This window comes from Pinus tabuliformis, chromosome 3_2, assembly GCF_031772625.1.
Source record: "Pinus tabuliformis cultivar Carrire ecotype Pingquan chromosome 3_2, CPIR1, whole genome shotgun sequence".
Lineage (NCBI taxonomy): Eukaryota > Viridiplantae > Streptophyta > Pinopsida > Pinales > Pinaceae > Pinus > Pinus tabuliformis.
In genome coordinates, this window is record NC_142302.1 from 774,146,019 (window position 1) to 774,159,405 (window position 13,387).

At 38.1% G+C, this 13,387-nt stretch overlaps 1 protein-coding gene across 3 annotated transcripts; it reads right to left on the bottom strand.

Annotated features, from left to right (window-relative positions):
• Nucleotides 1-428: 428 nt before the first annotated feature.
• Nucleotides 429-12,992, bottom strand: LOC149182916 (ran-binding protein 1 homolog c-like). Of its 3 annotated transcripts, XM_089417010.1 has the most exons (4): nucleotides 12,618-12,992; nucleotides 1,099-1,185; nucleotides 914-1,006; nucleotides 429-741 (listed from the first exon to the last, which is right to left on the bottom strand). In XM_089417010.1, exons 3-4 carry the CDS (start codon nucleotides 923-925, stop codon nucleotides 544-546), a joined length of 210 nt encoding a protein of 69 aa, XP_089273136.1. In that variant the 5' UTR covers nucleotides 926-1,006; nucleotides 1,099-1,185; nucleotides 12,618-12,992; the 3' UTR covers nucleotides 429-543. The 3 variants fall into 3 exon arrangements, with proteins under 3 accessions (XP_089273136.1, XP_089273137.1, XP_089273138.1); XM_089417011.1 differs by lacking the exon at nucleotides 1,099-1,185; XM_089417012.1 differs by lacking the exons at nucleotides 914-1,006; nucleotides 1,099-1,185.
• Between the last annotated feature and the right edge of the window lie 395 nt (nucleotides 12,993-13,387).

Here is a 13,387-nt window from a genome sequence, read left to right on the forward strand (position 1 = left end):
TATGTCAATTGTTTGCATTTTGTATTAATTCCTAGTTTAACATCCAGTTTTACTTTCAATTTTGCATCCATGGTTACATCCGCATTTGACTTCTTATATAGAGTATATTTTTCTTTACATATATGACCCCCTTTATAGATTCATAGTGAAATATATGATAGTTTCTAAATATCATTAAAGCAGATATCACAATTCAAAATCATTTGTAAAGAAATTTAAGAGAAATTGACAACATCCATCCAAAAAAATAACAATGTGTCATTAACAATTTTCAAAACATGTATAAAATAGCAACATAATACTAATAAAATCAATATTATTTTTAATCAAAACAAGTAAAATTCAAATATGATTAACAAATCAAAATATTTCATGAATGTCATTATTCTACGATAAATTAACAACATACATAAATCAAACTCATCGTATGATTACAAAATCAAAATGTCTCATTGATATAGGGTAAATTCACAACACCCATCTAAACATAGCAATGTCATTCTACACAATAATTTCTTCATAAAAAACAATGCATGTGCATGCCTAGCTACCACCACCAAGATCATCCTCATGATCATCTTGACCATCCTCATTACTCTGATCCACATCATCACCAACACCGCAACTATCATCATCATCTCCTCCTTCACCACCATCATCCTCATCCTCATCCTCATCATCTCCTGATATATGTTGAACATAATTTGGATCATCGTCTTGGCAATCATTACCTATAGCATTCTGACAAAAAAAATCAATATTACATGTTAGTATTAATTACATAACACAACGCATGTTTTTGTTATACAATGTTAACCATAAAATGAGGTAAGATATAATATCTAATAGTACTAAAAAATAAAATGAAAATATGGTTTAAAAGTATATTGGAAATCCAACTAAGATTATATACCATAGAGTCCATCCAAACAACAAATTCAACCCATCTCTTTTGCTGCAGCACCTCCTTTTCCAAATGATTTGGAGGTCTTCCATATTTTAGTTCCTATCAATCAGTAAATAGGGAGAAATTAGATAACAATGAATTTCTTCTAGTACAAAATTTATTAAAAAATATCACATGTTTAATATACTTACAAAGGTTGTTATCAGTGCTTTTAAACCTTTCTGGCCACTACGATGAGTGACTTTTGTCTTGGTTAACCTCGCCTTGGATGCCTTGTCCTTAAACATAAACCAATTCAATTTATTTTCACACAAATACATGTCTAAGATACTTATAAGTATTAATACATTCTAAATAATGTTTAATGAAAAATTCAATACCTGAATGCTCTCATTGCCAGCTTTTCTTTGTGCATCCAACTTCTCATATGATTTTACAAGTTCTTTCCATACTTTAAAAGGTATGTCAATAGGTCTTTGTTTCAGACTTTGATCTTGAGGCATTTTTTTAATTTTTCTTGTTTGGGTAAAAATTTTGGTTAAAAAAAACCGAACAAGTAATTCACATCAATGGCATGGGGACTCTATGGATATGTGTAAAAAAATAGCTATAAAGAAAACATCCAAAAAACATATGAGCTCTCCCTTTGATGGTCACTTGGGGCATATGGCTGGAAAGGAACAACTCCATTTTCGAAAATCAAGGACAATCCTTTCTCAAAGTCCTTCCTAATATTTGCTCCAAATGTCTTAAAATGAAAAACAAAATTCAAACGTCATCCTTAAACATCTCCCTTAAATATAAGGTTGGACCATAAATTCTTCACTTTTATTGTTATCGGCTCTGGAATGATTTTTCTATATGCAATTATATAATGAAATATGTGTGCACTAATGAAAAAACATTGAGTTTCATTTTTCATAATCACAAACAATGAAAAAAGAATCACACGTAACTAGCATCATTTTGGAAATTTTATATTTATTAAAAATCTTTAACATGTTTTCCTCCCATATCTCATAAAAAAGGTGTGAAATTTTTTATATACTCTCCAATAAGCACTACAACAAAACCAGCGATTTGGAGGTTTTACACTAAGTTTTTCAACATCGAACTTACTAGGGCTTGCACCACCGGGGTTATTAGTAAGAATCTCATGAGGTTTGCATAGCCATGATTATTAGAATCAAAATAGTAGGATTTGCACTAAAAAACAGTTCATAGAGCTTTCCTGCTGGGGAGAAAATCACAAGTTCAACTTCTGCAGTGCAGAGCACCGAGAGCTCGTAAGCTTTCTTCAGCAATCCACCTACGTTTGGAAAATATAGCCTGCCTGCTGGCAATGTTCTCAATCCTCTTCCTCTGCATCTTTCCCCTCACTATTCTTGTATGTCCTCTTTCGTTTTTCCCTCCAAACAAACCCTCTCAAATTGAGAAAGCAAAACAACTCACTCGATGAGAATCCGAATCCAATTATCGCTTCTAACAATAACCCAATATGATACCAGAAGTGATTACACAAAACCTCATTGACTCTTCATTTGTTTGGAAAAGAGCCAAGCATATACTTCTGACGAGGGTTTCCGTCTCAAGTCTGTCTCGCAGGACGTCGCTTAGTCAATTGCGAGAAAAGTTTTCCACCTGCCTGTCACATACGGTTTGTCACACTATATATTAAAATAAGGTTGATCATACTAACAATAAGGTTGTATAGTTTAAAAGGAGGGCTCTCCTGACTGCATTTGGTTGGTTTATAGAAAAGATTGCTGGAATGTGTAATGTGAATGCTCTGCTAACTGTTTTTTAAGCATTTGGAAGTATTAAAACCCCCTAGGATAATTAATGTAAGACCTGTTAATTAATGTGTAAAGATGGCTATTGTCCTTGGGCTACCTTAGCTGTTCGTGTTTAGTGATTTGTGGTATTATGACTCCTCAAGTCACTATTAAACCATGAGAACCATGCCCAGGCAAACTAGTATGACATTGTGGATGAGAACCAAAACTAGACTCCTATAACCTCCTTTTTCATCCTTTAAATTGCAGAATTAACTGACTGTTCTAGTAATCGTTCTTGAGCACCTGAAGATGTGCACCCTAAATAATAAGAATAATACCCTGTAACATATGAATAGTCCATCATGTGCATGTAGGATATGCACATGAGGTCCAATAAAATCACTAACCAGAATACCAGGTGCTATTAAAGCCTCTACAGGTTGATATATATGAATGTTACTGTGTGCAGGAGTATGATTCAATTCCATATGAAAATACAAAACATCTGATAGGATTTCCTTATACCTCATCGGCAAACAACCATTGTCCCTTCTATAGATGAGCAGAATAAGTGCTTGGTTCTCTACAATAAATAAAGACAAAGTATAGTACTTATTGCTGACAAAATAGGATTTAAATCGCGGTTCAATTGCTTGACATTCAGCTGGTCACAGAATTGTAGAGTGCATAATCATAAGTGATGTTGCGAGCCTCATTGCTCAAAGTCTAAGGGTCTTGCGAGCCATAATCACAGCCATGTATGGCATATCTTGTGATTATGGCATTTTATGAGGTCAATTCTTGTGAAGACATTTCAGTTTATAATAAATTTTGAACCTCAACAGAGTTTTGGCAAGACCTGGCTGAGCTAGGACATCAACAACACAGCTGATATGAATGACATAATCCAGCCTCAAGAGGGAGCCTCTTTTGTTTCATCACTCTAACAATCTATGAAGTGGTGGAAAGCATAACAACTTCCCCTTGAATATGACACCTAAACTGAGTACAAATCCTAAATGATGCAACCCTTGGTGCATGTCTCTCAAAGTATCGATATTTCAAATGTTGAAAGCTCTTGTGCCCATTTGATATGCATTCGATTGCAGTTCCCCTGAAGAAAGAATCTTATAAAGGTGAGGCCATGGCCAATATGTTAGCCATATCCATTGGAGTTGCCATTGCTTGACAAATTTAGTGTGATCAGTCCCACCATGATTCACATGGGCTTCTACTCAACACTGCTTGTTGCTATTGTAAGAGTCTTCAAGCTCGTTGAACCCATAGTATTGATAAGTGTATTCTTTGGGTCTCTGGTTTTCAAATTCTGCTTATGTTTTCCTCTCAGTATCATTATTTCAAATGCTGAAACCTCTAATTCCCATTGCTGTGTATTTGATTGTGGTTTCCCTGAAGAAAGAAGCTTATAAAGGTGAGCCCGAGGCCAATATGTTGGCCATATCCATTGGAGTTACTATTTCAGCTTATGGGGAGGCCAAGATGAATGCATGGGAGGTGATTCTCCAGTTAAGTGCAGTTGCATGTGAGACTACCCAATTGGTTCTCATACAAATTCCACGAACATCAAAAGGGATTAAGTTGAATCCCATCACATCTTTGTTGCTCCTTGTTGCCTTGTTTTTCTCAGCACCCCCTGGGCCTTAGTAGAATACCCATTTCTGATAATCAGGGTCTCTTCCTTTGATTTGGATTACATGACATTTCTGCTTGTGCCTTGGCTCTTAATCTTGCAGTGTTTCTTCTGATAGGAAAGACTTCAGCCTTGACTATGAATGTTGCTGGTCTTGTCAAGGACTGGCTGCTCATAACATAATCTGTCTGTAATAAATGAAAAGGTTACAGTCATAAACTTGAGTGGGTGTGGACTGGCTTTTCTGGCTGTCTGTTACTATAATCATTTGAAACTTCAAGCTCTCAAGTCCAATGACAACCAACCAAAGTACCTCAGCAGTGCAGCTGATGCCAATGATGAAGGAGAAGGTTTGATAATGACGAGTGGGAGATTCTCAATCAGAGATTCAGAACCAGTAGAGAAAAATCAAACTCAAGCTTCAGGATTAGGTATTTAGATCATTAATATTGTCTTGTGCTAGAGATTACTGTTCTTGGATTGGCTCCTCTATGCCCAGATCTATTTGCAGGGAACATGCCAGTCATTCACAGTGAAGAAGATAATGACAAGATTAGTGTATAATGATGGACAGGATGGTGCCATGGTGCCAACCTAAATCTCAAGTAAGGAGACATCTGTTCATCAATTTGTCAAGAAGCATGGCCTACAATTCAATTGCTCTAAGCCTATCACTTCTTCCACCTGTCAAATAAATTGTTTCTTGTTTGTTTAGTTGACTATGGTTCTAATAAATATATTATTGTTTGATGTAAAAAGACAAAACAAAACAAAAAATATGGAAAGTTGTGACCCCATTTTCTAACTACAAATTGAAATTGGATTACCATAGTGACCACCTCTGCTTATTGGAATCAAAAAGGGGGTGGGTTAACCCAATACGATACCAGAAGTGATTACACAAAACCTCATTGACTCTTCATTTGTTTGGAAAAGAGCCAAGCATATACTTCTGACGAGGGTTTCCGTCTCAAGTCTGGCTCGCAGGACGTCGCTTAGTCAATTGCGAGAAAAGTTTTCCACCTGCCTGTCACATACGGTTTGTCACACTATATATTAAAATAAGGTTGATCATACTAACAATAAGGTTGTATAGTTTAAAAGGAGGGCTCTCCTGACTGCATTTGGTTGGTTTATAGAAAAGATTGCTGGAATGTGTAATGTGAATGCTCTGCTAACTGTTTTTTAAGCATTTGGAAGTATTAAAACCCCCTAGGATAATTAATGTAAGACCTGTTAATTAATGTGTAAAGATGGCTATTGTCCTTGGGCTACCTTAGTTGTTCGTGTTTAGTGATCTGTGGTATTATGACTCCTCAAGTCACTATTAAACCATGAGAACCATGCCCAGGCAGACTAGTGTGACATTGTGGATGAGAACCAAAACTAGACTCCTATAACCTCCTTTTTCATCCTTTAAATTGCAGAATTAACTGACTGTTCTAGTAATCGTTCTTGAGCACCTGAAGATGTGCACCCTAAATAATAAGAATAATACCCTGTAACATATGAATAGTCCATCCTGTGCATGTAGGTTATGCACATGAGGTCCAATAAAATCACTAACCAGAATACCAGGTGTTATTAAAGCCTCTACAGGTTGATATATATGAATGTTACAGTGTGCAGGAGTATGATTCAATTCCATACGAAAATACAAAACATCTGATAGGATTTCCTTATACCTCATAGGCAAACAACCATTTTCCCTTCTATAGATGAGCAGAATAAGTGCTTGGTTCTCTACACTAAATAAAGACAAAGTATAGTACTTATTGCTGACAAAATAGGATTTAAATCGCGGTTCAATTGCTTGACATTCAGCTGGTCACAGAATTGTAGAGTGCATAATCATAAGTGATGTTGCGAGCCTCATTGCTCAAAGTCTAAGGGTCTTGCGAGCCATAATCACAGCCATGTATGGCAGATCTTGTGATCATGGCATTTTATGAGGTCAATTCTTGTGAAGACATTTCAGTTTATAATAAATTTTGAACCTCAACAAAGTTTTGGCAAGACCTGGCTGAGCTAGGACATCAACAACACAGCTGATATGAATGACATAATCTAGCCTCAAGAGGGAGCCTCTTTTGTTTCATCACTCTAACAATCTATGAAGTGGTGGAAAGCATAACAACTTCCCCTTGAATATGACACCTAAACTGAGTACAAATCCTAAATGATGCAGCCCTTGGTGCATGTCTCTCAAAGTATCGATATTTCAAACGTTGAAAGCTCTTGTGCCCATTTGATATGCATTCGATTGCAGTTCCCCTGAAGAAAGAATCTTATAAAGGTGAGGCCATGGCCAATATGTTAGCCATATCCATTGGAGTTGCCATTGCTTGACAACTTTAGTGTGATCAGTCCCACCATGATTCACATGGGCTTCTACTCAACACTGGCTGTTGCTATTGTAAGAGTTTTCAAGCTCGTTGAACCCATAGTATTGATAAGTGTATTCTTTGGGTCTCTGGTTTTCAAATTCTGCCTATGTTTTCCTCTCAGTATCATTATTTCAAATGCTGAAACCTCTAATTCCCATTGCTGTGTATTTGATTGTGGTTTCCCTGAAGAAAGAAGCTTATAAAGGTGAGCCCGAGGCCAATATGTTGGCCATATCCATTGGAGTTACTATTTCAGCTTATGGGGAGGCCAAGATGAATGCATGGGAGGTGATTCTCCAGTTAAGTGCAGTTGCATGTGAGACTACCCAATTGGTTCTCATACAAATTCCACGAACATCAAAAGGGATTAAGTTGAATCCCATCACATCTTTGTTGCTCCTTGTTGCCTTGTTTTTCTCAGCACCCCCTGGGCCTTAGTAGAATACCCATTTCTGATAATCAGGGTCTCTTCCTTTGATTTGGATTACATGACATTTCTGCTTGTGCCTTGGCTCTTAATCTTGCAGTGTTTCTTCTGATAGGAAAGACTTCAGCCTTGACTATGAATGTTGCTGGTCTTGTCAAGGACTGGCTGCTCATAACATAATCTGTCTGTAATAAATGAAAAGGTTACAGTCATAAACTTGAGTGGGTGTGGACTGGCTTTTCTGGCTGTCTGTTACTATAATCATTTGAAACTTCAAGCTCTCAAGTCCAATGACAACCAACCAAAGTACCTCAGCAGTGCAGCTGATGCCAATGATGAAGGAGAAGGTTTGATAATGACGAGTGGGAGATTCTCAATCAGAGATTCAGAACCAGTAGAGAAAAATCAAACTCAAGCTTCAGGATTAGGTATTTAGATCATTAATATTGTCTTGTGCTAGAGATTACTGTTCTTGGATTGGCTCCTCTATGCTCAGATCTATTTGCAGGGAACAGGCCAGTCATTCACAGTGAAGAAGATAATGACAAGATTAGTGTATAATGATGGACAGGATGGTGCCATGGTGCCAACCTAAATCTCAAGTAAGGAGACATCTGTTCATCAATTTGTCAAGAAGCATGGCCTACAATTCAATTGCTCTAAGCCTATCACTTCTTCCACCTGTCAAATAAATTGTTTCCTGCTTGTTTAGTTGACTATGGTTCTAATAAATATACTATTGTTTGATGTAAAAAGACAAAACAAAACAAAAAATATGGAAAGTTGTGACCCCATTTTCTAACTACAAATTTGAAATCGGATTACCATAGTGACCACCTCTGCTTATTGGAATCAAAAAGGGGGTGGGTTAACCCAATACGATACCAGAAGTGATTACACAAAACCTCATTGACTCTTCATTTGTTTGGAAAAGAGCCAAGCATATACTTCTGACGAGGGTTTCCGTCTCAAGTCTGGCTCGCAGGACGTCACTTAGTCAATTGCGAGAAAAGTTTTCCACCTGCCTGTCACATACGGTTTGTCACACTATATATTAAAATAAGGTTGATCATACTAACAATAAGGTTGTATAGTTTAAAAGGAGGGCTCTCCTGACTGCATTTGGTTGGTTTATAGAAAAGATTGCTGGAATGTGTAATGTGAATGCTCTGCTAACTGTTTTTTAAGCATTTGGAAGTATTAAAACCCCCTAGGATAATTAATGTAAGACCTGTTAATTAATGTGTAAAGATGGCTATTGTCCTTGGGCTACCTTAGCTGTTCGCGTTTAGTGATCTGTGGTATTATGACTCCTCAAGTCACTATTAAACCATGAGAACCAAGCCCAGGCAGACTAGTGTGACATTGTGGATGAGAACCAAAACTAGACTCCTATAACCTCCTTTTTCATCCTTTAAATTGCAGAATTAACTGACTGTTTTAGTAATCGTTCTTGAGCACCTGAAGATGTGCACCCTAAATAATAAGAATAATACCCTGTAACATATGAATAGTCCATCCTGTGCATGTAGGATATGCACATGAGGTCCAATAAAATCACTAACCAGAATACCAGGTGTTATTAAAGCCTCTACAGGTTGATATATATGAATGTTACAGTGTGCAGGAGTATGATTCAATTCCATACGAAAATACAAAACATCTGATAGGATTTCCTTATACCTCATAGGCAAACAACCATTGTCCCTTCTATAGATGAGCAGAATAAGTGCTTGGTTCTCTACACTAAATAAAGACAAAGTATAGTACTTATTGCTGACAAAATAGGATTTAAATCGCGGTTCAATTGCTTGACATTCAGCTGGTCACAGAATTGTAGAGTGCATAATCATAAGTGATGTTGCGAGCCTCATTGCTCAAAGTCTAAGGGTCTTGCGAGCCATAATCACAGCCATGTATGGCATATCTTGTGATTATGGCATTTTATGAGGTCAATTCTTGTGAAGACATTTCAGTTTATAATAAATTTTGAACCTCAACAGAGTTTTGGCAAGACCTGGCTGAGCTAGGACATCAACAACACAGCTGATGTGAATGACATAATCTAGCCTCAAGAGGGAGCCTCTTTTGTTTCATCACTCTAACAATCTATGAAGTGGTGGAAAGCATAACAACTTCCCCTTGAATATGACACCTAAACTGAGTACAAATCCTAAATGATGCAGCCCTTGGTGCATGTCTCTCAAAGTATCGATATTTCAAATGTTGAAAGCTCTTGTGCCCATTTGATATGCATTCGATTGCAGTTCCCCTGAAGAAAGAATCTTATAAAGGTGAGGCCATGGCCAATATGTTAGCCATATCCATTGGAGTTGCCATTGCTTGACAACTTTAGTGTGATCAGTCCCACCATGATTCACATGGGCTTCTACTCAACACTGGCTGTTGCTATTGTAAGAGTCTTCAAGCTCGTTGAACCCATAGTATTGATAAGTGTATTCTTTGGGTCTCTGGTTTTCAAATTCTGCCTATGTTTTCCTCTCAGTATCATTATTTCAAATGCTGAAACCTCTAATTCCCATTGCTGTGTATTTGATTGTGGTTTCCCTGAAGAAAGAAGCTTATAAAGGTGAGCCCGAGGCCAATATGTTGGTCATATCCATTGGAGTTACTATTTCAGCTTATGGGGAGGCCAAGATGAATGCATGGGAGGTGATTCTCCAGTTAAGTGCAGTTGCATGTGAGACTACCCAATTGGTTCTCATACAAATTCCACGAACATACAAATTCCCCTTTTTAATGAAGTGGCCTCCTTAAGAGATGACAGAAATTAGTTCTGGGCCAGAATGTATATCAGCAAGAATATTAGCATCACATAGTCATTTTAAACAAGTTCAGTGCACCAAATTAATATTCGTCAACACATTCCAGCTCAGGTACAATGTTTCACAGGACCCAACACAACTTACTCGCTGAAATGAAGATATTACAGCCATATAAACCACATTTACCCCAATGTAAATTACTCAAAAATGTATATCATCAGAATAGTGACATTACGTACTTAATTGAGCAAGAGTACAGTGCACAGAAATGAAAGACTCAAAGAGGAACCTGGTCCATATCAGTGGGAAATATATTGATAGAATGGTGGCTCTTCTTATGGTGTAGCAGTGATCCCTTTTCCGAATAAAGGATATTCTACATGCTGTTTTGATATACATATTAGGCCAGAATTACAATAAAAACTGATAGGAAAGAGACTGATATCAGATTTAAGAAGACACAGACCTTACATTTAATTCAGCCATACAGACAAAATAAAAGAGGTAAAGAGAACCTGAAATACACAGTGAATTCTTAAGGCAGTGGACAGTCTTATATTGTTTGCAAAATTCCAGAGTATAAATTGGAAGAAAACCCTCCTAATCTCTGTCTTTCTCTTCCACAACACGTCCAGAACTCCTCCAGTAAATCTGAGATAGTTTGGCACTGATAAGGGAGATGTACGCACAGGTAACAGGATGATATCAGCTCTCACACCCAGGCAGAGGTATCACGGCCTGTTTGTTTTCAAGGCAGCCTCCAAATCTGTAATATGTCCCTCACACCAAAGAGAAAACTCAAACTTGGACCCTTCAATAAGAGTACGCTCAGCCAGGAGTAAATAAAGCCTTGATGCGGATATAAACTTGGTCTCTCAAAAAACAGAACTTGGCCCATAAGTCAGAACTTTTTACCCTTCAGAACTGTTTACTTCAACTCAGTCATGTACCAAACTTCTGGCCCTTTCACTGCTGGAAATTCATCATTACATCACTGACTAATTGTGGTGATTACACTCTTGATAACATACTATTCATGGTAACAATTTGTCCTAGATTACTGTGGTAAATGTGCTTGTATCAGTTCACTGCTCACTCATGTCATTGATTACAAATCTGCTCTTGAATTACTGTGGTAAAATGAGCCTTAAGGCTGGTATATTTCCCCAATATTGATGCCTTAGCCCTATTTCATCGGATGCAACTGGCAGACGTGAAACCTAACTCAGTCACTTTGGTAAGTGTGCTCCTGGCATGTGCGCATTTAGCATCGCAGAAACAATGTATGGTTATATAATTAAAGGTGGATTTAACTCTAATCTTGTTATAGTCACAGCCCTAATTGACACATATGCCAACTGCGGCATTTTAGAGGTTGCACACCAGTTGTTTGACCAGATGTCTGAAAAAAATGTGGTATCATGGAGTGCAATGATTGCTGCCTATGGAATGCATGGTCTTGGTGAGGAGGCAATTTCTCTTCTTCACCAAATGCAGATGACGGGCATACTGCCAAACCACATCACCTTTGTTTCTCTTTTGTCTGCATGCAGCCATTCAGGCCTGGTGCTTGAGGGCAGACAATATTTCAATTCTATGGTTCAATATTATTGCATTGTTCCCAGGGTAGTGCATTATGCATGCATGGTTGATCTCCTTGGCCGAGCTGGGCATCTACATGAGGCATGGGACTTGATTAAAACCATGCCTTTAGAACCAGGTGCGAGTGTGTGGGGTGCTTTGCTTGGAGCATGCAGAGTTCACTGCAATATTGAGCTGGGGCAATATGCAGCAGAGCAACTTTTCGAGTTAGAACCTAAAAATGCTGGATGTTATGTACTGCTGGCAAACATCTATGCTGCAGCTGGCAGATGGGAAGATGTAGCAAGGGTAAGAACAATGATGAAGGACAGAGCGGTTAAAAAGACTCCAGGTTACAGCTGTACTGAGGTAAATAATAGGGTTCATGCATTTGTCATGGGAGACAGATCACACCCTCAATCAGAGGAAATTTATGAGATGCTGGAGACTTTGGAAAGAAAGATGGAGGCAGTGGGGTATGTTCCAGATACAAATTTTGTACTACATGATGTGGAGGAGGAGGTGAAGGAAAGTATGTTGTCTACTCACAGTGAGAAGCTGGCCCTTGCTTTTGGGCTAATAAGCACAAGCCCTGGAACCCCACTTTGGATTACAAAAAACCTGCGCATTTGTGGCAACTGCCATAGTGTTACCAAGCTCATCTCCAAGATTGCTATGCGAGAAATTTACATGAGAGATGCAAACCGTTTTCATTATTTCAAGGATGGAATGTGCTCTTGCAAGGATTACTGGTGATGTTGGTTTCATTGCACTAGCAACATAAGCCCATGATTAGGGACAAATGTCGCTCCACGTGTTGTTTTACATTGTGCAGTAGCCTGTTTGTGGAAGATCTTGTTTCCATTAATTAGGCTTTGGATCTTGTTTCCGATCATCATCAACAGGCGAACAAAACATCGAGAACCCGATAAAAACAGATCTTACTAAAAAGGAGAAAAATTAGAAGTAAATAACTGCCCAAATGCATCTTCCTTATAGTCAAGGTCCCATTTATGTGCACAGGAAAAGGGCCACCGAAGAGGCCATGAAAACAACTTTCAAAACAAAATCATGAAATAGCCATGGATTAAGAAATTTACATGTCAAGAAGGACATCCTCCTCTTCTTCGCCCGTGGTGACAGTAACCTCCTCAAGCTTAACAATGGGTGCAACCTGAGCTCCAGTGTCCTCTTCCTTTCCGGCATCATCCTCGTTCTCTCTCGAATCGTCATCTACTGCCCGTGTAAGAACAGGATCCTCCTGAGTTCCAGCCATCCCAATACCAGATAGTGCACAGAGGGAGGGCTCGAATGAAATCGATGGATCCAAAATATGCCAGAAACTCGCCCAATATCAGACACGAATGCGAAACCCCGAGGATTTTGGACAAAGGATTTAACTGTGCAAAAATGCTTCGAAGGCAAAGGGCAAAGAGGTCGACGGAGAGAAAACACTCTATATAAGGGTTTTTGAGGTCGATGGATAGAAAACACTCTATATAAGGGTTTTGAAGAGGGAAGGCCGGTCGCTGTTAAAGATTGAGAGTAAAAGTAGCATCGTTAAAGATAATATAATAAATTATTACAGGGATGGTTGGGGGGTTTCAAAGGGAGAGAAGGCGATGGAATAACCCCTAAATCATCTCCAACATGAGAGGCCTACTTCATTCATGTTGTCATGTTGGGACCAGAGGTTGTTGTGCGTTTTTTGTTTTCGCAAATTTGAACTCTTTCCTCGGTGATATATTATTGTGTTTATTGTAATAATAATGGGATGGGGTTGAGGGGTTTGTAAATGAGATAAATATGGAAAAGTAATATGAAATATTGGTTTTAAATTATTATAATAAGTATTGTTGTGGTTGATCCA